Source organism: Dendrobates tinctorius, unplaced genomic scaffold (genome assembly GCF_039654945.1).
Source record: "Dendrobates tinctorius isolate UK_male_01 unplaced genomic scaffold, ASM3965494v1 ptg000048l, whole genome shotgun sequence".
In the NCBI taxonomy this organism is placed as follows: domain Eukaryota; kingdom Metazoa; phylum Chordata; class Amphibia; order Anura; family Dendrobatidae; genus Dendrobates; species Dendrobates tinctorius.
Genome location: NW_027361716.1, coordinates 26,552,547 through 26,577,290, shown reverse-complemented (window position 1 = coordinate 26,577,290; position 24,744 = coordinate 26,552,547). Strand labels below are relative to the sequence as shown.

At 44.7% G+C, this 24,744-nt stretch overlaps 1 protein-coding gene across 2 annotated transcripts in view; it reads right to left on the bottom strand.

Annotated features, from left to right (window-relative positions):
• SYT9 (synaptotagmin 9) overlaps positions 1-24,744 on the bottom strand; it is a 799,187-nt gene that overhangs the window by 116,368 nt on the left and 658,075 nt on the right. For both annotated transcript variants that reach the window (XM_073576353.1, XM_073576354.1), the window contains exon 4: positions 10,615-10,735. In XM_073576353.1, coding sequence (XP_073432454.1) covers positions 10,615-10,735 — 121 coding nt within the window. The remainder of the gene's footprint in view (positions 1-10,614; positions 10,736-24,744) is intronic.

Genomic DNA, 24,744 nt, shown 5'->3' with positions numbered 1-24,744 from the left:
AAATCTCATCTGCAACTGTGTCAAAAAAGGACCACGCACTGCAAGTCTTGGGAGCGCCCGTTTTGCCTTTTGAAAGTGGAATGCTCCTAACGGGTGCCGAAGTGGAGGCTACAGGCAACCAAGTCTGCCCCTCCCTCTCCCTCCGGTTTTGGCCGTTCGGGGAATCTCTTCCTCAGAGCTGCTCCCACCACCTTCCTGTTCCTCACGCCATGATGGGTCAAGGACCTCATCATCTACACTCCCCTCTTCAAACACCTGCTTAACCTGGGTTGTCTCGCCAGCACCGTACGCGCCAGAAAGTGGTAACTGAGTCTCATCATCATCTGATGCGTACTGAGGTGTGCTGACCATAGGCACTGGCCCACCTGCCTCTTCAGATTCAGAGGGACAAAGAAGTTGCGCATCACTGCATACTCCCTCTTCTTCACATTCTGGAATGCTGCTTGGCTGGCCCCCTCTTTCCAATCCAATAGATTCCGAGAACAGAAGTAGAGACTGTGATGGCTCCTGTCCAGGGCTCTCTGACTGCCTGGGCACTTTGGCAGGTGGTGAAGAGACAGATGGTTGCTCTTCGGTGCTCTGGCCCTGAGAGGATGTGGAAGTTATTGAAGTCGATGCGTTAGCTGCCATCCATCCGACAACGGCTTCAATTTGTTCCTCCCGCAGCAGTGGGGTACGGTGAGGTCCTACAAAGCTGCGCATAAAGGACTGTTGCCTGCTAAAAATGGGGGATGCTGACTCACTGGTGCCAACAGCAGGCACAGAATCCCCACGTCCTCTCCCTGAAGAATCCCCACGTCCTCTCCCTGCAGAATCCCCACGTCCTCTCCCTGCTGAAACTCCACACCCACGGCCACGTGCCTTACTCCCTGCCTTCTTCATCTTGCTAGACTGAGAAAGATAGGCAGAAAAGTACAAAGGGGGGCCTTAGTGTGCTTATTCCTGAACAGCTGGTTACAGGTATAAGAAACACTAATTTTATGAAGTGTGTGTGTCGACTACGCTTTAATGGGAGCTAATGTGGCCTACACAACTTTCAAATGTAGTGTTTGGTGAACTTTGTTGTTTTTTTGGGAGGGAAAAAAACTAAAAGGATGTGACCAAAGATTTGAAAGTCAGAGTATCACCAACTTTCTGGAGCTATTACAATGCAGGCAGGTAACCTACAATGCAAAAGATGAGGCTCCAAAAAAATTGGGTAATACTAATCTGGCTGCAGCTGAAGGGCACAAGCCAGAAAAAAGGCTCCTCTATCTACTCCTATATAGTGTTTGCAACCAACCACTGTAGATGGATATGGATGGATGCACACTAATAGGAGAAGAAAAAATGAGCTGCAATTAAAGAAAAATATGTGTGAGGCAGTGACGCACGCTGAGCAGCCTACAACCAGACGTAGCTGCAGGACACACTACTCAGCGTGAGCTGCACTCACACACAGTCAGAGACCTCTCAGACAGCCGTGAACAGTGCAGCTAAGTGGGCACTAGCACTGACAGGCTGCAGAAAGGCTCCGCTGTGTACTCCTAGAGTGTTTTCAACCACCGTATATGGATACAGATGGATGCACACTAATAGGAGAAAAAATGAGCTGCAATAAAAGAAAAATGTGTGAGGCAGTGACACGCTGAGCGGCCTACAACCAGACATAGCTGCAGGACGCACTATTCAGCGTGAGCTGCACTCACACACAGTCAGAGACCTCTCAGACAGCCGTGAACAGTGCAGCTAAGTGGGCACTAGCACTGAAAGGCTGCAGAAAGGCTCTGCTGTCTACTACTAGTGTTTGCAACCAACGTATATGGATACGGATGGAAGCACACTAGATAGAATTTTTTAAAAATAAGCAGCTCAAAAAGAAAAATATGTATGAGGCAGCAGTGAGGCACGCTGGGCGGCCTACAACCAGACGTGGCTGCAGGACCCACTCCACAGCGTGAGCTGCACTCACACAGCCCTTGCAGACAGCTGTGAACACTGATGCTAGGGAAAAGCAAGCTGCAGTGGTGGTTTATGTAGCCTGGGTAAAGCACAATATTGTTTTGAGAATCGCTATTTCTAACTGTCCCTCACAGTCTTCAACAGCAGCCTGTCCCTAACTGAATTCACAGCAGAGTGACCAGAAATGGCGGCGGCAGTGGCTTTTATAGTGCATCATGACATCATTTCAGCAGCCAATCACAGCCATGCCAATAGTTAACATGCCTACATGCCTAACAGGATGTGCCCACACTTCTGAGGATTCCCATTGGCTGAATCAAAGCGAGCGGGCTGATAGCATTATGGGAACTTCTGATTCCGGTATCCGATGTGAAAAAAGTATCGGAAGTCAGTATCGGAATTCCGATACAGCTAATATCGGCCGATACCCGATACTTGCGGTATCGGAAAGCTCAACACTAGAATCCACCTATTAAAGAAAACAACAAAAGGGAGGGGCGAATGGGATATGAAGCCAGAAAGTGTCCAACGAGATATTTGTCCCTAGCAACAGCTCAGAGACATGGACATAAATAAAAATATAGTGACTTCTGCAGCATGGAATACGTTGACCCTGGTGTTCTACTGGTTGTGGATGATGAGGATGAGGATAAGGAGGAGGATAACACCAAACAGACCCAATCAGGAAGCGGATAACCATGTGTGATTGTGAAGAGACGCATGAGAATACACCTCCCCAACCACCCCAAAAAATTATTTGAGGTTATGTTTGGATGTTTTCATTCAGTGGTGTACAGAAGTCTTGGCCAATCCAGCCTTTGTTCATTTTGATAAGAGTCAGCCTGTCAGCATTGTCAGTTGACAGGCGGATGCGCTTATCTGTTATAATTCCACCAGCGGCACTAAAAACCCGCTCTGACAGAACACTAGCAGCAGGGTAGGCCAGGACCTCCAAGGCATAGAGAGCCAGTTCATGCCACATGTCCAGCTTGGATACCCAATAATTAAAAGGTACAGAGGAATCCCGGAGGATGTTTGTGCGATCTGCAAGGTAGTCCCTCACCATCTTCCCAAACACTGCACTTCTTGCGACACCACCCCTTGTCTCTGTCACGGCACGATGTGAGTGTCTGAGAAAACTGTCCCAGAACTTTGCCATTGCTCCTCTGCCTGAGCTGAATTGTACTTCTATCTCTCTTGCTTGGACTCCTTGGCTGTACAACACACTCTGAGGTCTGCTGCCAGTGTTCTCACATGGGAATTTTTTCAGTAATTCCGCTACAAGGGTCCTCTGGTACATCATCATTTTTGTACACCTCTCTGCCCCTGGAAGAAAAGAATGAAAGTTTTCCTTGTAGCGTGGGTCTAGAAGTGACACCAACCAGTAATTAGTGTCCCCAAAAATTTTTATAATGCGAAGGTCACGGGAAACGCAGCACAACCTAAAGTCAGCCATGCGTGCCAGACTACTAACAGGCAAGACTTCTATGTCCTCACCAACAGGATGACTGACCGTGTTGTTCTCTTCCTCCTCATCCTCATCCTCCTCCTTCCTGTCCTCAGGCCATCCCCGCTAAACAGACAGTATGACAGCTGTGCTTGTAGTACTGTCTAAAACACATGAAAGTAGCTCCTGTTCTTCCTCCTTTTCATTGTCTACCAATCCACGTTGCAACGACATGAGGCTGTGCTGAGTGTAATCACCCTGTATGGTTTCTTGCTCCGTGTCCTCATGCTCTTACTGCAATGCATCATCTTTAATTGTGAGCAGCGAGGTTTTCAGAATGCTGAGAAGCGGGATGGTGACGCTAATGATGGCATCATCGCCCCTCACCATCTTGGTGCAGTCCTCAAAGTTCTGGAGGATAGTACATATGTCTGACATCCATGTCCACTCCTGAGGTCTTATGTGTGGAGTCGCAACTGAATATCGACAGCCTTGTTGATGTTGGTAGTCAACAAATGCCCTCTTCTACTCACAAATCCTTTCCAACATATGCAGTGTAGTGTTCCAATGCAGGGGGACATCACACACCTGTTGGTGAGCCGGAAGATGCAAACGCTGCTGAAGTCTGGCAAGTGCGGCTCAAGCTGTAGCTGACTTTCTAAAATGGGCAGACAGATGGCGTACTTTCACTAGCAGATCCGGCATCTCTGGGTAGCTTTTGAGAAAACATTGAACTACGAGGTTAAGCACATGGGCCAAGCAAGGTATGTGTGTGAGCTTACCTTACCTCAGAGCCGTCACTAGGTTCCGGCCATTGTCACACATGACCATGCCTGGCTGTAGGTTCAGCAGTGTTATCCAAATATCTGACTGCTCTTTCAGCGCTGTCCACAACTCTTCTGCATTGTGCGGTTTGTCACCTATGCAGATTAGCTTCAGCACAGCCTGTTGCCGCTTGGCTGAGGCAGTGCTGCAGTGCTTCCAGCTTCTGACTGATGTGATCATTTCAGAGATGATGGCTGAAGAGGAGGAGGTGCAGGAGCTGTAGACTGTGTGGGCAACTGTTATGATGAGTCACCGAAGGAGGAAAAAACAAAATACTAGCTCAGTCCAGAAAAACCAGAGAGGTTGGCAGCTATCGGATTGCAGACCCCTGAACCTAGTCACAACAACTAGCAGTAGCCGTGGGGGGTTCCTATGGTGCCCTAGACCCCTCGATCACAGCCAGAGAACTACATAGCATAAAAACAGAAAGGGGAAAAACTAAACTGCCCCAGAGCAGACCCCATAGCAATAGGCAGCCCCCAACATATAATGACGGTGAAGCAAGATGAAAACACTAATACAGATAGAAAGATAGGTTGAGCAAATGATGGGGCCCAAGCTAACTAAATAGGACAGGATAGGAAAAGCCGCTGTCTGCCATCCGCAAAAACCCTATCCAAAAAGTGCCAACCGACTGATAGGAAAAACAGGCCCTGAAGTCGCTAGGCTTCAAAAGACTATATCAGCACTCAGGTATATTCTGAAGCCAGAGCAAAAGATCAACAGATCAGAGACAAAAATGGAATTCAGCTCACCCCCGGCCGGGGATGGCAGAACTCCCAAAAAACAAGGCAAAACAAAAACAAAACTGAAGTGTACAAAGCAGAGCAGAAAACTTAGCTTTGAGATGCAGGAATCAGACTGGTCTCCAAGAATCCAGCAGGATCACCAGCAATGCAGAAGGGCGTCGGCTGCCTTATATCCAGTCCTCAATTCCAGCCACCCAGTCATCATCTAACTGCCCAGGTGTTTGGTAATCAGCCTCACTACCTTCCTTCACCAGAGGAGGGAGTTCATCAGACCTCAACGGTGAAGGGAAAAATGAACTCACAACAGGCAACCCTGCTTGACGTAAGGCCCGCAATCCTCGGCATGGGGAGGATGTGTCCCATCCCAAGGTCCGACAGGGTCCCAGCTTTCACTATGTTAACCCAGTGTGCCATCAGTGAGATGTACCCACAGGCACTTGTCCACATGTCCTTGGTTAGGTGGACTTTCCCAGTAACAGCATTGTTCAGGGCAGGGTAATGTTGTGGGACACATGCTGGTGTAATGCAGGTATGGCACATCGAGAGAAATAGTGGCGACTGGGGACCAAGTACGTTTGGCTTGGACGTGAAACAGTGGAAGAAGCAGTGTTGTCACCTGCAGACAGTGTTCCTGAAGCCTGGGGTTCGGCCCAAAAAGTCGGGTGCCTTGCTGCCATGTGCCTAATCATGCTGGTGGTGGTCAGGCTGGTAGTTTTGCTACACCTGCTGATGCGGGCATGAAGACTCAGGTCAGATCTAACAGAAATAATGGCAACTTCCAACGTGTTGGTGTTACGGCGAACGGATGCCATCACACTGGTTCTTCCTGCCTGTTGGGGTGCTATGCTTCCTTCCCCATATGTACTGCTTTCTTCGCTCTGCATGTCCTCCTGCCAGGTTGAGTCAGTCACTATGTCATCCACCACCTCGTATTCCACATCCACACCCTGCTCCTCCTCCTGAATTTCCGGCAATTGTGCCTCTTCATCATCCACCTCAGGTGACTGTGGCTGATTTGTGCATCGCTACATGGAATATCATCTTGCCATGCTTCAAGTGGAGCAGGCGAGAGGCCTGAAGCTACAAATGGAGTACTGAACAGCTCTTCGGAGTATCCGAGTGTGGGATCTGTTATCTCAGGACATTCGGCATGGTGGGAGGAAGGAAGATCAGGGTGAGTAATATTCGGTCCACACTCACGGCTACTCAGAATTGACAATGTGGAAGACATGGTGATGGTGGTGATGTGACTGGAAGCATTATCTGCTATCCAACCAACAACCGTTTCCACTGCTCTGGCTTCAATAGTGGTGTGGTGTGGTCCCCTAGAAACTAGGACAGGAAGGTCGGGCGCGAAGATGTGGGGCTTTGCTGTGGCCCACTTTCTGCTTGACCACGGCCTCATCCTCTACATGTGTGGTGCCCTGCATCTCTACCACTAGAAAAGGGTTAAATATGTACTGTTTTATATGTGTTTTGTGAGCAATGGGAGTTATGCTTTCTCTGCTAGAGACCACAACACACACACACAATTCACCTCGCTCCCTCACTTGTCTGAAGCTTAGAGCTTTTCAGACACACCCTAGCTGGGAGGGGGAGGAGCAGAGTTGTTGTTTTCAGTGTGAGAAGAAGGAGTATAAGAAGAACACTCTTGGAAGCCATTAGACATGTGCTCTATCCAGGAGTAGAGCTAAGAAGCATCAGGGAATCAGCCCCTAGACCATCCATGCTTTCAGAGCAGGGTGGTAAGCTGAGAGACTATGTGAGATTATACAACCAACAGCATTGTGTTCTCCCTGGGAAAACTGCAGTGAACTAGGATCAGTGAAGGATTGTGCAAGAGGGAACTTGAGCTGCCTCACACAGGACCCAAGCTGCAAGTTGCCACATGGGAAATACACAGTGAATAGAAGCTATACTGGAAGTTTCTAAACTCCGTGAAGCCTTGGTCCCTGAAGGGATTAGAATAGCAGGAAGCATACACTGAGTCACAAGCAGAGTGAAGGATAACTCCCATTTTGCAAAGCAGACTGTAACCTTGTGAGAGTTGTAATATCTCCTCTGGACTGCACCTGAACTACAGTAAATGATAAAGTGACTTTCCTTGTCTCCTGCCTTATTACTCCGTGTCTTCTACTTCCATCACAATCTCTGGGGGCCAGCCCTGGTTGGAGAGGCTTAAACATCTTTACTGCATCACCATCTACTCCCCCAGGGATCATCTGCAGTGCCGACTATACTACAGTCGAACACTCCAATTGGCGTCACGAATCACTACATAAACTTTATTCCCCATTCAATTCTACCCCTTTTACATGAGCCCACGGACCGGGTCACCTCCACTGTGACATTTCCCATTGAAGTTAACGGGCCCGGTGCCGAGTAACCCACGGCCTCTGGGGCACGTCACATGCACCATCAGCATGTAGTCCACTTCCCCATCCCTTACTCCTTGCCTTGCCTATTTTAAATAGACTACTGAAAAACTAAATGTGATAAGTCTGCCTGCAAAGCAAACAATTTTCCACCACAGATACACCAGGCCTCAGCCTGAGATAACAGACTGTCAGACTGCATTAATTTTTTTTATTATATTTGGGATACTAAAGACTGCTGAATATAACGACTGTGACAGCCAGACCAAAAAATGGAAACCAACGGAAACTGGCAACACGTTAACTATGCACAGATAACAGTTGGCATGAAGATACCGCACCAACAAATGGATGGACTTTTTTTTTTGTTTTGCTGCCTAAATACTGCTTTATTTCAGCAAAATTGAAAGCGAGAAAGAGAAAAAAATCCATAAACTGGCAACACTTTCACCACGCACAGATAACAGCTGGCACGAAGATCCCGCACCCAGAAGTGGGTGGACAATTTTTTTTGTTTTGTGACCTAAATACTGCTTTATTTCAGCAAAATTAAAAGCGAGAAAGAGAAAAAAGCTGTAAACTGGACTTTCACCACGCACAGATAACAGCTGGCACACCCATTTTTTGGGGGGCCTAAATAATACTTTATGTCAACAAAACTCACAGCTAGGCCAAAAAGAGAAAAAAGCTGTAAACTGACAACACTTTCACCACACACAGATGAGAGCTGGCACAGCTGGATACAGCACCAAAAATGGGTGCACTGTTTTTTTCTGCCCTAAATACTGCTTTATTTCAGCAAAAAAGCAGCCAGGCAAAAAAGAGAAAAAAGACGTAAACTGGCCAAACTTTTGCCACGCACAGATAACAGCTGGGTGGCCTTTTTTGGCCCTAAATTCTGTTTGATTTCAGCAAAAGTAACTGCCAGGCAAAATAGAGAAAAAAGCCGTAAACTGGCCAAACTTTCAGCACGCACAGATATGATAAATGCAATGCTCTATAAACACACATACAGTGCCTGCAGGCCTTGCACTGATGTGTATACAATGACGTACACTCCCCTGCCTGCCTAACACTGGAACCTATATAATGCAGAATTAGTCCTTAAAAGGACTGTTGGTTTAGCTGTATGTGAGTATTTAGGATGGTAGACCCCACACTAACTTAGAAATCCCCAATTCTGACCCTATCAAGGCAGCCGTCCTCTCTACACTCTCTCTATCCGGAGCTGACTGCGCCGAGCAGGGCGGCGTCCAGTCCCTTATCCCCCTGATGATGCTAGACAGTCACAGCATGACCACAACAAAGATGGCTGCGGTGTTTCATGGTCTGGCAGACAATCCCTGAACCATGATTGGGTCTCTAAAGTTCGCCAAAATTGCTGGGTGGAGACCCAAGTTCCTGACGAGTAATCCCGGAAATACTCGGTGCTCGCCGAGTACACCGAGCACAGTGATACTTGGGTGACTAACGAGTAGTACGAGCATGTTCGCTCATCACTAGTCTCAAACTGTCCCTGGAACTGGGACCCTAACTATACCTGTCCCAGGGTACTCTTGAAGTTAGAGAGGCCAAAGTCTCTGACCTTACTGTGATCCTGTTGAACCCTTATTTGTCCCCTCCCACAACCCATGAGGCATGGGACAGAAATGTAATGTAAACAAGACACAGAGACAAAACAGAGATAACAGAAAACCGCTATCATACAAAAGCATTAACCAACAATAGGGAGGAGGACAGGGAAGAATAAACTAAATGGAACAGGAATGAGATAAACACACACATACTACAGCAAAACATGGAACACTTCTACAACAACTCTGCTTCTGGCCACTTAGTTGTAGCACACAGCACAGGAAGAGGAATCTTTCACCTGCAGAAACAAGAAGATCTCACCAATGTTTTTATAGGAAGAGGTAATGACCAGATCAGAAGCAGCTAAAATGGAGCTGCATGTTTCTGACCCGCATAGAATGGGTCGTTAACCTCTTCAGCACCAGAAAAAACTAAATCCATTTAATATGGGATACAAATCACACCAACTCTAAAGAAGACCTGCGATTTATTACCCGACATGATCATCTAACTCAGGGTCTTCCAGGGGGATGTGACACCCTCACATGAGAGATTTGATGACCGTATGACCTGGGCCTTACCCTGACAGAAGCCTTTTAGACCATACTCCCAGCATCATCTAACAGGCCACAGTAGCTAGTAGACCTCGAGATCATTATTGACCTCCTGCTGCCATAGCAACCACGATTACATCACGGGGTGCTGATTGGGTAGGAGAGTGAACCCCCTCCCTCTTCTGGCATTCAAAATGCTGCAATCGCTATTGAATATGGCATTTAAGGTGTTAAACAGCCAGAGGCCGCACGAGCACTGATCCCGGCTGTGACAGGCGGAGCTCATTTTTCACTTAAGCCATGCTCCCAGTGGTGATCGTACAGGCACAGCTTACATGCCCACATGATCCCTATGATTTAACTGTACGACATATGTCAGGAATCACTTACCTTTCATAACATAGTTATTTCAAATGTCTTGAAGGGGTTAATTTTCTAATGAAGACCAAAATAGACTTAATTACACCCATCCAAGCAATAATTGGCCTCAAAATCACCATAAATAATGTTCCCTTCAAAAGCATAACATATCACCAAAAGAGACAAAATGAAGGAGCATATTGATCTAAAGAGATTTTTATACAATTTTATTCATACAAAGTGTAAAAAGACATATCATTGCAACACAATACCAATCAATGAGATACAGAGTACAAAAAAGGGGGTGGTAAATACCTCACCCTAATGTGCTATACAAAGCTGTGGACATCAAAAAATCGTGAAAGGCCACAAGAGTCAAACCATAAAGCAATGAATGAAATATCTTTCTCACTATGTATCATAAAACCTGAACAGATATCCCATAGGTAAGGTCCTAATAATTACACTAGCAAAGGCCCTTCATTATTAAGGCCATTAGATATGCTTGACCATAATAATAAAGATAAATGGGAAGGCAAGATCATTCAGAGAGTTCTATCAGTACACCTGCAGTCATGTCGCCATCTGGTAAATAGACCGTGTAAGCCTGTGATGCACCCCGACGCGCGTTTCACTGCCTCTGCAGTTTCATCAGGAGGTAGGTAAGCATGGAGTCTGTCCCCTCTTAATTACACCCATTTATATTATTCAAATTTTCTTTATCAAGTTCAGTTTAAACAGAAAACAAATTAGAATCTGCAATTTTCTGTCGTTTTAGGTTTACTTACCAGAAGCCCCTGTGATGTCCATAGCTTTAAGGTTTCTTGCCTTTATAATAGTGATGGTAAGTCTTCCAGCAGTAGGGAGATAGCAGAGGGAGAACATCAAGTCACCAAGGTCAACATTATCCTAATAAACAAAAGAAATAAGCTTTCAATAATTATCCAATTCAAGCCCAGGCCCTTTTGCACACTTTTGAGTTTTTTTGTATACGTGGTTTAAAGAGCTATGAATTTTTATTTCTCGCTTGGATAGTCAAGCAATTTTGAATCTATTTTCATGATACATGGGAATTCTTTTTTAGGTCACTGTCATTCTCTCTTTTTTCCCAATATCTGGTGATATCAGTGGAAAAGTAAAGAAATTAAATGTATGTTTTTTCAATTTTTGCATGACCACACAGGACTAGAGATGAGAGAACCTTCAAAGTTTGGTTCTGTTCTACTCATTGAACGTTTAGATGCTCACCAAACATGTTCACCGAACAATTCAATAACCATACCAAAGCCCCATTAAACTCAATGCAAGGCCAAACTTAACGCATACACAACACCTTAAAGGGTGACAAAAAGCTTCCCAAACAGCTAAAATTAAGAACCAGGGGAAGAGTCTTGAGGAGATCATTTGCATATTCCAAGTGCCTTCTGGGATAAGTGAAGAGTCTCCGCGAGCTCAACGATCACTGGGTTTTGGCGGTTGCAGCTGAAAAGAGGAAATCGGAAAACCAGGGGAAGAGTCTTGAGGAGATCATTTGCATATTCCCAGTGCCTTCTGGGATAAGTGAAGAGTCTCCGCGAGCTCAACGATCACTGGGTTTTGGCGGTTGCAGCTGAAAAGAGGAAATCGGAAAACCAGGGGAAGAGTCTTGAGGAGATCATTTGCATATTCCCAGTGCCTTCTGGGATAAGTGAAGAGTCTCCGCGAGCTCAACGATCACTGGGTTTTGGCGGTTGCAGCTGAAAAGAGGAAATCGGAAAACCAGGGGAAGAGTCTTGAGGAGATCATTTGCATATTCCCAGTGCCTTCTGGGATAAGTGAAGAGTCTCCGCGAGCTCAACGATCACTGGGTTTTGGCAGTTGCAGCTGAAAAGAGGAAATCGGAAAACCAGGGGAAGAGTCTTGAGGAGATCATTTGCATATTCCCAGTGCCTTCTGGGATAAGTGAAGAGTCTCCGCGAGCTCAACGATCACTGGGTTTTGGCGGTTGCAGCTGAAAAGAGGAAATCGGAAAACCAGGGGAAGAGTCTTGAGGAGTCCTATCGGCGCGCGAAGTTTGGCTCATCTTTCATCGTTTTTAAGAAATCTCAAGATGGAAGAGGCCAGGAGCCATTTGGTGAGCTGCATTTCTTGCTACATGTTCACAGATTTACCAGTGGAAAAGCCAAACTTCACATGCCACAAATGCAAGCTTGTGTCCCTGTTGGAGGAAAAGTTGCAAAATCTCGAAGAGAGGTTAGCTACGTTGAAGATCATTAAGGAAGGTGAAGAGTTCTTGGACAGAGCAGAATTATCTCTTCATGTTACAGAAAGAGAAGAAATTCGAAGTGCACCTGAAGAAACAGAGGAATGGAGACATGTGACCCAGAGAAGCAGGAGGATCAGGAGGCAGTCAGCACCCATACTGCTCAGAAACCAGTACCAGGCTCTCACGCAGGAAAACGATGAAGAAATACATCAGGATAAGACTTTGCCAACAAACAGCAACCTTGTACGCCCTCAGAGTCCTCCTGGATGGAGAAAGAAAAATGTTGTGAAGAAGAAACGGAGAGTGGTGGTCATGGGGGATTCCCTGCTGAGAGGAACAGAGGCCGCTATCTGCAGACCGGATATAACTTCAAGAGAAATGTGCTGTCTTCCAGGTGCAAAAATTAAAGATGTGTCTGACAGGATATCAGGACTCTTCAGACCTACAGATGACTACCCATTCCTGCTACTACATGTGGGGACAAATGACACCGCAAGAAACGACCTGGAAACCATCTGCAGAGACTTTGAAGACTTAGGCAAGAAAGTGAAAGAACTGGGAGCGCAGGTGGTCTTCTCTTCCATCCTCCCAGTGGATGGCCATGGAACAAGGAGGTGGAATAAGATTCTGCAGGTGAACAACTGGCTACGTCGATGGTGCCGTCAGCAACGATTTGGATTTCTGGATCACGGAGTGAACTACTTATACGATGGACTACTTACTAGAGATGGGGTGCACCTTACGAAGACTGGAAAGCATGTATTTGGAAGTCGCCTTGCTACACTTGTAAGGAGAGCTTTAAACTAGAACAACATGGGAAGGGAAGCAAAAGACCAGAAAAAGCCATACACCTGACAAATGCTATTGAGAACTCTGCTATTAGAAGTGGAAAGGAAGAACAAAGACGAAAGAATCTAATTAATAAAAATATTGGAGAAAGAGAAACCAATCACAAACTAAAATGTTTCTATACTAATGCACAAAGCATGGGCAACAAACAAGGAGAATTGGAACTACTAACACAGGAAAAGAAATATGATGTCATTGGAATCACTGAAACTTGGTGGGACAATACACATGATTGGAATACAAGACTAGAAGGATACAACTTATTTGCAAGAAACAGACTTGATAAACGAGGAGGGGGTGTCGCATTGTATGTTAGAAACGCGTATATCTGCACAGAGATTGAAGCTTCAGAGACTGGGAGTTCTGTGGAAACTGTTTGGGTAAGAATACAAGGACAGAACAATGGAAAGGACACCATTGTAGGCATTTACTACAGGCCGCCTGTGCAAGCCGAAGATATAGATGAACTCTTTATGCATCAGATGGCCAAGTTCTCCAAAAAATATGACATAGTTGTCATGGGAGATTTCAACTATCCAGACATTTGTTGGGAATCTCTCTCAGGCAAAACTAACAGGTCAAGGAAATTCTTATCCTCTCTTGCTGACAACTTTATCTTCCAAAAGGTAGGGGAGAAAACAAGGGGAACTGCTACCTTGGATCTAATCCTTATAAACAGGGAGGAAATGGTTGAGGAGGTAAAAGTGGCTGGGACCCTAGGAGGTAGCGACCATGCTATTTTAGAATTTTGGATAACTAGAGGTGGAAGACCTGTGAAGACTCAGACGTCAAGGTTAGATTTCAGAAAGGCAGATTTTAAGGGATTCAGAAAGAGAATTGGAGGGATCCAATGGCTGGATATCCTTAAAGACAAAAATGTCCAGGAAGGATGGGAAATCTTGAAAAATGAAATTCTCAAAGCACAGTTGTTAACAATTCCGAAAAGAGGGAAGAATAGGAAGCATTTAAGGAAACCAGGATGGATGAACACAGAACTTAAGCACATGCTAAAAAGGAAGAAAAAAATGTTTATAAAATGGAAAGAGGGAGGCATATCTAAAGAAGAATATAATGCTGTCTGCAGAACCTGCAGGGCACAAATCAGATTAGCTAAAGCTGAAAATGAACTGAGGCTTGCAAGAGATGTCAAAAGCAATAATAAAGGATTTTGGGGATATGTCAAAAGTAAAAGAAAAGTCAAAGATGCTATAGGATTTTTACAGGATGAAAATGATGAAATGGTAAGACAGGATGTTGAGAAGGCTGAACTTTTAAATTCCTATTTTGCATCTGTTTTCTCTCAGAAAGGAAATGCAACATCAACTGTTATTCACTGTCCTATTAAGGGAATAGAAGAATCCAGGATATCTATAAACAGAAAGATAGTGAGGAAACACTTAGCTAACCTAAATGAATTCAAGTCTCCAGGTCCAGATGAATTACACCCCAGAGTACTGAAGGAGATAGCAGAAGAAATTTTTGAACCCCTCTCCATAATCTTTGAAAATTCTTGGAGAACAGGAGAAGTGCCAGAAGACTGGAGAAGAGCAAATGTTGTTCCTATCTTCAAAAAGGGGAAGAAGGTGGACCCAGGCAACTATAGGCCGGTGAGTCTGACTTCTATACCAGGAAAGATCTTTGAACAAATTATTAAACAACATGTATGTCAATACCTGGATAAGAATGAAGTGATTAAACAGAGTCAGCATGGGTTTCTAACTAATAAGTCATGTCAGACTAACTTAATTTCCTTCTATGACGGTATCACTGATTGGGTGGATCAAGGAAATGCTGTAGATATAGTATATCTTGACTTCAGCAAAGCATTTGACAAAGTCTCTCATACAATCCTTATTGAAAAAATGACTAAGTATGGAATGGACAAGGCAACTGTTAGGTGGATTCATAACTGGCTTAGTGATCGGACCCAAAGAGTGGTCGTAAATGGCTGCACATCCAGTTGGAAGAATGTCTCAAGTGGGGTACCACAGGGCTCTGTCCTGGGCCCTGTATTGTTCAACATCTTTATCAACGATTTAGATGAAGGAATTGAGGGTAAACTGATTAAATTTGCTGATGACACAAAGCTAGGAGGGATAGCTAATACTAGAGAAGAGAGAGAGAGGATTCAAAAAGATTTAAATAAACTGGAGAAGTGGGCAGCAACTAACAGAATGGTTTTTAACAGGGAGAAATGCAAAGTACTACATCTGGGCAATAAAAATGAAAAAAGCATATATAGAATGGGAGGAATAGGGCTAAGTGACAGCACATGTGAAAAAGACTTGGGTATACTAATAGATCACAGACTGAATATGAGTCAACAGTGTGATGCAGCAGCAAAAAAGGCAAATGCAATTCTAGGATGTATTAACAGAAGCATACAGTCTAGATCACGTGAAGTCATTATTTCCCTCTACTCCTCTTTGGTCAGACCTCATCTGGAATATTGTGTCCAGTTTTGGGCACCACATTTTAAAAAAGACATCAACAAACTGGAGCAAGTTCAGAAAAGAGCGACCAGAATGGTGACCGGTCTGCAAACCCTGTCTTATGAGGAAAGGTTGCAGGATTTGGGAATGTTTAGTTTGCAAAAGAGAAGACTGAGAGGAGACTTAATAGCTGTCTACAAATATCTAAAGGGCTGTCACATTGTAGAAGGATCAACTTTATTCTCATTTGCACAAGGAAAGACTAGAAGCAATGGGATGAAACTGAATGGGAAGAGACACAGATTAGATATTAGAAAAAACTTTTTGACAGTTAGAGTGATCAATGAGTGGAACAGGCTGCCACGAGAAGTGGTGAGTTCTCCTTCAATGGAAGTCTTCAAACAGAGGCTGGACAGACATCTGACTGGGATGATTTAGCGAATCCTGCTTTGAGCAGGGGGTTGGACCAGATGGCCCAGGAGGTCCCTTCCAACTCTACGATTCTATGATTCTAAGACACCATGAAAGTGGCATCAATTGACCCACAGTAGAAAACTGGTAATGGCACAGCAGCAGTCTGCCATATGACATGCATGAGGTATCAGTGTCTAGGACAGCATTTACAGCTTTGAATTGAAGTTTCAATTAAGATGTAGTGGCTAAGGGAGCAATGTAAGCCTTCTTTTGCTGGGAGCCCTGATACCTCATGCAACAGGCCAAACTTCTTTTTTTCTCAGCTACACTCAGGTGGCACAAATATCAGCTTGGTAGAATACTATAGGGTAGAAAAATTTAAAGATAGTAACACATCCACAGTAGATATTTTAGAATAGCACACCAACAGTCAGCTATAGGCCATGCATGTTGTATTAGGCTACTTTCACACATCAGGTTTTCGGCGTCAGGCGCGATCCGGCGTCGTGCCGGAATGCCGGATCCGGCAAATGTTTTGTAAAACCTGAAGTGCCGGATCCGGTTTTCTGCCGGATCCGTCTTGTTCTTGACAGACAAAACCGGATCCGTCTCATCCGGTTCATCCGTTTTTCTATCCGTTTTTCGACGGATTACGCCGGATCCGGTTTTTAAAATTGACCCTTGTGGCCTTCCGAACGGGATTGGCTACTGGAAAACTAGCATAGCATGTTCCTACAGCCCTTCTTTGACAGGTTGTAGAGAAGAAAGTGCAGGTTGGAGAGAAGAGCAAGTTACTGGCGAAGATGGATGTTGTCATTGGAAATATTACCACTAGAAGTTCTGTGACGGTTTCAGGGACAATTTTCCACTATACTTTATGTCACCTCAAGGCAGAGTACACTGGGATGACAGAGTGTGAAAGATTTGTGCCCTAAACTTGTGTACCTTCTGGACCAACAGTATATACCTTTGCCAACCAAAGTTGGCTATCTTGTCATGGTCTTACTATTTTTACCTTTAGGCCACAGGTGTGTACCTGGTTGTGTTTTATGCAAAGTATTTCACCTTTTAACAAAAGTTGTGTACATTGGTAGGAAATCACCAACAATAAACACAACTTTTTAGGTGAAATACTTTGCTTCAAACACAACCAGGAACACAACTGTGGCAAAAAGCTAAAATTTACCCACAGTTAAATACCTGGTTTTGAATACCTTTTTACCTTTGAAATACCCTGTATTTAACCTTTTTTTAAAACATAGTTCGCCGCAGAAAGAAATGACAGACAACCATTGTGAAACGATAATTTAACTTTTATTTAAATTTTTTTCTTTTTTATGTTTTTAAAGTGCAAAAAACTTTTTTAATAAAGGTTTTAAACCCAATGGGCATTTTTATTACAAAAAAAAACATTACAACTCTGTGTACTGTGGGGTGGAAATACTGCTGGAGGGGCTGCGGGACACTTCGACACTGGGTGTGTGGAGAGAGGACTGGGATCGTGGTGGGGAAGGAACAGTTAGAGGTGAAGGTGTGGAAAAAGCTACAGAATGGGTGGACATGTGGGAGGCAGAAGAGGTGGTGGGCGGTGGAGTGGAGGGTTGGGCAGGGACTGTAGGAGCAGATGATGTTGATGGAAAGTTGTATGGGGAAGGAGTTTGGTACGGGGAAGGAGTTTGGTACGGGGAAGGAGTTTGGTACGGGGCAGGTTGCTGGAAGTGGGGAGATGTCTGGTACTGGTGAGGTTGCTGGTATGTAATAGGAGGGGGAGGATGGAAAGTGGCTGGAGGGGGTGCAGATGTAATAGGAGGGGGAGGATGGAAAGTGGCTGGAGGGGGTGCAGATGTAATAGGAGGGGGAGGATGGAAAGTGGCTGGAGGGGGTGCAGGTGGAGGAACTACAGTGGTGGGAGGTGGAGGTTGGGAGGTAACCTGCTGTAGAGCACCGTGGCACGAATGCATTACATGCATCTGCTGGGTAGGAGATAGTGTTGCCATGCGCTCCACAACAGACCTGAAAAAGGTGTGGTTTGGCGAAGATCTTGCTTCTGAATGCATGGTTTGCAGAAGTGTCTTCACCTCCAGAATGCTGGAGTTGATCTGCTGAAAGCCTGCGGAGATTTGCTCTGACAAGACTTTGAGACAGTTCTGGAAAGATGCATTCAGATGCAAGAACTCTTGCGCATAACTCTTTTCCTGACCCCTCTGCCGCTGCCACCCAGTACCCGCAGGTGTACTAGAGGTGGCAGGGGCAGAAGGGTGGGGTAAAGGGAAATCGATCTCCTCACCAGCAGCTTCATGTAATGTAGGCGGCCACGATGCTCCTGTGCTGGTGGATGGGACAGATGGGTCGAATGTGTGGGAAGGCTGGGAAGGTGCAGATGTACCGGGGCGGTCGAAGTGTCCCTCGGTGCCGGTCTCCTCAGGGATCGCCTCAGAAGGGTCCAATCGTGCAGGCTCCCGAGTGCTGCTCACCGTGCTGTGGAATAAAGAGAAAAAAAAACAATTAAAATACTGACATGGTATGGCCCTGGCTGAAAAAAAAAAGTTACATCTAACATTTTTTTCACATGTGGTGTGTAATATTTACCTTCTGGTGAGCATTGTTTCCCGGAGGAACGACAGGGCTTCTGCGTACTTGTACTTGCTCCTGCGTCCTCCAGATCCACTCGGGGCCCGCATCTCTTTATTGAACTCCTTCTTGAAACGATCCCTCACAGACCGCCACCGATTCACAATTCTGTTCCCTGAAACGAGAAAGGAGTGGTTAGTATACAACATCAGTGTTTCACAAACTCCAGTCCTCATGGTCCCCAGGGGTCATGTTTTCAGGATTTCCATAGTAAATAGAAATCCTGAACACATGATCCGTGGGGACCACGAGGACTGGAGTTCGGGAAACACTGGTTTACATCAAGCAACCGGTACTGTATATACTTACGCTCTTTAATCTGGGCCCGAGCTTCGAGGTCCTCCCAGCGGCCCACAAGGAGAGAACAGATTTCCTCCCAGAGTCGTCGGGTAACGATAAGGTCAGCGTGGCGGCGGTCAGCCATATTCCAGAGCGGCTCCCTTTCTCTGACGAGATCGATGAGGTGGTCCACATCGAGTCCTCCATCCTCACCGTCAGAGTCGGGAGCACGCTGTGAAGGCTGTTAAAGAAAAAGACAAAAATAACATAATTAGCCTCCACAAAAGAAATGAAATAAAAAGTGCAAAAAAAAAGCAAAAATATTTATACTTACACGCTGGTGACCGCCGCGTTGCTGTCGCCGACGACCCTGGGAGGCACTGCGAGGACCTCTTGGCCGAGCACCAGATTGGGAAGACTAGAGAAGAAAACAAAAAATGTTATGTCTTTGGATGTAGGCATTTGTTTGCTGTGTGTGGTCTGCAGAACATTGTTTTCTATGTGTTGTGTGTAGTGTGATGTTGTGTTTCTGCGTTTGATGCAAAAAACTTACCAATTGTGAGCCCACTCCAGGTGTCTGTCCACCCCTTCCTTCTTCTTCTGGGAGCTCCTCTTCATCTTGTGATTCCTGTTTTGAAATAAAAGGCAATGAATAGACATATATTACAGAGATGATGGATTTTGGAAATAAAAACTTACCGTCAAACGCTGACGATGCGAGGGAGGGCTCCCAGAAGAAGATGTGCTGTCCTGTTGATGGCCAGACTCCATGGCTGTGGGTATTGCTGCTGCCAGTGATGCCATTTCTGCTGCTGCTGCTGCATCTCTTTGGCGGCTGTTGAATAAAGAGAAACAAAGGGCCAATGAATATCTTGATATTCCATGGCCCTAGTTTGGAGGAATGGGGGATTTGATAATTACCGTCTCTCATCTGCTGCTGGCCTCCCCTCCTCAGCATGTTCTATTTGCTGCTCCATTTGGGGTGGTGGTGGTGCTGATGGTGCTGCAGTGGTCTCCTGCCTTCTCCTGCTTCGCTTGGTTGCTTTCTTGGGTGGCATGTTGAGTGTGGCTGTGGGTCCCACTGTCTTGCTTTTATATATGTCTTGTGGGCAGAGCTACTGAGCATGCTCAGACCAAAAAAACGGATCCGGCCGCCGGATCCGGCTTTCGCCGGATCCGGCGCATTGCGGCGCTCATAGGCTTTCATTGTGTGAAAAAGCCGGACGCGCCGGATCCGGCGTTTCCGGCTTTTTCGCCGGAGACAAAAAACGTTACAGTAGACGTTTTTTCCACACGCCGGATCGCGACACATTGCGACACATTGCCGGATCCGGCGAAAACCGGATGAAACGCATGGCCATCCGGCGCGATCCGGCGCAAATGCAAGTCAATGGGGGGGAAACCGGATCCGGCATTGCATTTCGCCGGATCCGGTTTCTGTCAAAAGCGCCGGATCGCGCCTGACGGCGAAAACCTGATGTGTGAAAGAGGCCTTAGTGTCTGGGCCAACATTTAGAGTGACAAATTGAAGATTCAATTAAGACGTGGTGGCTAAGTGAGCGGTGTAAGCCTTCTTTGCTGAGAGCAGAGATACCTCATGCAACAGCTCCATTTTTTTAGTTTCCTATCCATACACAGGTGGCATAAACATCAGTTTCATAGACTATAGACTACTATTTGTAGAAAAATGTAAGGATAGCAATACAGGAAGGTGACTGATCAATTGACCCACAGTGGAACATTTTATAATGGCATGACAGTTGTCAGCAATAGGCTATGCATGTTTTATAAAGGTCTGGGCCAGTATTTATAGCGAGGAATTGAAGTTTCAATTCAGATGTTGTGACTAGTGATGAGCGAATAGTGAAATATTTAGATTTAGGAAAATCGGCACAAATAATTTCTAATATCCGTTGTGGCAGGTCGCCTCACTTAGCTGCTCCTCGAGGTAACATAGTAGCATAGTAATATAGTAACATGGTTAGCAAGGCTGAAAAAAGACATTTGTCCATCCAGTTCAGCCTATATTCCATCAGAATGAATCCCCAGATCTACGTCCTTCTAAAGAACCTAATAACTGTAAGATACAATATTGCTACGCTCCATGAAGACATCCAGGTCTCTCTTGAACCCCTCGACTGAGTTCGCCATAACCACCTCCTCAGGCAAGGAATTCCAGATTCTCACTGCCCTCACAGTAAAGAATCCTCTTCTATGTTGGTGGGAAAAATCTTCTCACCTTCAGAAGCAGAGAATGCCCCCTTGTGACCATCACCTTCCTTGGTATAAACAGATCCTCGGAGAGATATTTGTATTGTCCCCTTATATACTTATATGTTATGAACTCATTTTCTGCTCCACCAGTTGAGAGTTCTCCTTCCGTTCTCCCTCTGGTGGTGACAGGAGGTAGTGAGGTTGGTTTAAGTGGTAGTGATCTGCCACCTGATGAGGAGGATAACGATTCGATCTCTGGAGTATCAGACTGGATATAAGACAGCCGACACCCTATCCTAGTGCTGGTGATTCAGTCTGCTTCTCAGGTCTTGGACTTCAGCTCTCTTCCAGTCTTCTCAAGTTAAGTTTGTTTTTTGCTAATGTTCACACTTGCGCTTGTTGGTCAATTCAGTTTCTTGTGTGGTCAGCCTGCCCCTGCTGGGGCTATGCTGAACTTCCACTCCTATTTATCTGTATTTGCCAATTTTCGTCCCTTATTAGATTGGCCTCTTTTTGCTCTGTTTCAGAATATTTCAGAGTGCTGATATAGTGGGAGAAGTCTAGTGACTTCAGGGTTAATTTTGCTATCAGACGTGTTGGACATTATTTTGGTAGGGTTTTTTGGCAGATTGCAGACAGTGGCTTTCCTTTCCTGTCCTTTCTAGTTAGTCGGGCCCCATCGTTTGCTCAGCCTATTTTCCTGCCTTTGTTTGTGTTTTCATCTTGTTTCACCGTCAATACATGGGGGGGGCTGTCTTTCCTTTGCGGTCTGCTCTGGGGCAGTTAGTTTTCCTCTTTTCCTGCTTTAGGCTTGTGTAGCTCTCCGGTTGTGACGAGGTGTCTAGGACCATCGTAGGAACGCTCCACGACTGCTGCTAGTTGTGTGGTTAAGATCAGGGATCTGCAATCTGCATAGTTACCAACCTCTCTGGTTTTCTGAGACTTAGCTTGTTGTTTTTTTCCTCCTCGGTGACCCATTCATAACACTTATACATGGTAATTTGATCGCCCATCAGTCATCCTTTTTCTAGACTAAATTATCCTAATTTTACTAATCTCTCTGGGTATTGTATTTCCCCCATCCCATTTATTAATTTTGTTGCCCTCCTTTGTACTTGCTCTAGTTCCATTGTATCCTTCCTGAGCACTGGTGCCCTAAACTGTACACAGTACTCCATGTGCGGTCTAACCAGGGATTTGTACAGAGGCAGTATAATTCTCTCATCATGTGTATCAAGACCTCTTTTAATGCACTCCACGATTCTGTTTGCCTTGGCAGCCACTGCCTGGCACTGGCTACTTCAGGTAAGTTTAGCAATAACTAGGATCCACAAGTCCTTCTCCATGTCAGATTTACCCAGTGGTTTCCTGTTCAGTATGTAATATTGATATTGATTCCTTCTTCCCATGTGTATAACCTTACAGTTATCATTGTTAAACCCCATCTGCCACCTTTCGGCCCAAGTTCCCAAGTTTCCAACTTATCCACATCCATCTGTAACAGAATACTACTGTATCTTCTGTTGTATTAACTGCTTTACATAGTTTTGTATCATATGCAAATATCAATATTTTACTGTGTAAACCTTCTACTAGATCGTAAATAAATATGTTGAAGGGAATAGGTCCCAACACCGAACCCTGCGGTACCTCACTGGTCACAGCGACCCAGTTAGAGAATATACCATTTATTACCACCCTCTGCAGTCTATCACTAAGCCAAAATATTCAGAATTGAGAGTCCTCAGTGGTTGATACCTTTTCATAGCTAACTGAAAAGATGGTAACAAATTGCAAGCTTTCGAGACTTACTCAGGTCTCATCATCAGGAATTGACTAATACAAAAAACTGAAACACAGAAAAACACAGTAAAACAAATGTATAAAAATGTTCTGTTGTAAAAAACTAACAGTAAACAGCAAGTGCTAGTAAAAAGATGTTAGCAAAACAGGGTATTTGGTTGATACTTTTTTTTTGCAAAACATGTACAATAAGCAGCTCTACCAAACGTCAAGGTATGCCCATATTAAAGCAGTTCCTAACCAATGTATTTAAAAACCTGACCATGTGTATAGTACCTATATGAGCAGGATTCAGAAAGGTAATGTCCGATGTGGACACGCTGTAGGAGACGGCTTATATGTGCATGGCCCACAAGGGAGGGGTGAAGACCTCCCTAATCTTGCAAAAACAAGAAGCCAATTGAATATAAACACATGTGCCATGCACACAGTGAGCAAGTCTGTAGGACAGTGTTCACACCAACAAAAGACTGAAACACAGACAAACACAGTATAACAAACATATAAAAATACTTTTGTAAAAAAGTAACAGTAAACAGCAAGTGCTAGTAAAAAGATGATAGAAAACAGGGTATTTGGTTGATATGTTTTTTGCAAAGAATGTATACTAAGCCGCTCTACCAAACGTCAAGGTATACCCATATCAGAGCAGTCCCTAACTGATATATTTAATAACCTGACCATGTGTATAGTACCTATATGAGCAGGATTCAGAAAGGTAATGTCCAATGTGGACACGCTGTGGAAGACGGCTTATATGTGCATGGCCCACAAGGGAGGGGTGGAGACCTCCCTAATCTTGCAGAAACAAGAAACCAATTGAATATAAACACATGGGTCATACACACAGTGAACAAGTCTGTAGGGCAGTGTTCACACCACCAAAAGACTGAAACACAGAAAAACACAGTATAACAAAGGTATAAAAATACTCTGTTCTTGGACTCTCTGGAATCAGGTCAAACAGACAACTTATAAACACATGCTGCTACAAAAAATTGGAGTCGGATCCTACACAAGACTATTACAAGGAACTAAACAAGATGCTATCTTGTCTGCCTGATGTATCCATAAGAGCCGATGACCTGATAACAGTGAGTCCAAGAGTAGGGACATTCTACATGCTTCCCAAATTCCACAAATCTGGAAATCCAGAAGACCAATTGTTTCATGTGTGGGCACCCTTACTGAGCAGGTTTATGGATGGGTAGAGGGTATTCTTAATCTACTGGTGAAGGAAACACTCAGCTACTTTCAGGACACAACTGACCTACTGAATAAACTAGCAGAAATAGGTCCTCTACCAGAAGGAACCATCCTGGCCACCATGGATGTAGAATCTTTTGTACTCTAATATCCCACACCAGGATAGATTAAATGCCTGCAAATTTTTCATGGAAAACACAGGGACTGATGCTGATTCTGTGGTGTAACTTATATAGTTCATCCTCACCCACGATTACTTTGAATTTGACAACAAGATATATCTACAGGAGACCGACACAGCTATGGGAAGTAAAATGGCTCCACAATATGCAAATCTTTTCATGGTAAAGCTTGAAAGTGACTTTTTGTTCTCATATCCCATCAGGCCTCTTGTCTACTACCATTACATTGATGATGTGGCCTGCTGGCTGGACCACACTATTAGCTCAAAGGATTTATTTACTGAAATGTAGCCTGCTTTCTGTAGCACACTATTAGTCCAAACAATATAGATTCAGAAATGTGGACTCCTGCAAAAAGAATATCTAGTAGCACTAAATATTTATATACTTAAATGTGGCCATGTTTCAGGAACATGTTATTATCACAAACAATTTGTATTTTCAAATGTGGACTCAAGCATGGCAAAAATATTACCAGAACAAAATATTTTTATTAGGCCTAAGGATTTTTAAGTGAAAATATAGCCTTCTGACTTACCACTGAAACACAGTTTAGCACAGGGGTGGGGAACCTTTTTTCTGCCGAGGGTCATTTGGTATTTTATAATAGCGTTCGGGGGCCGTATAAAATTATTAATAATGATGAGCGAGTATACTCGTTGC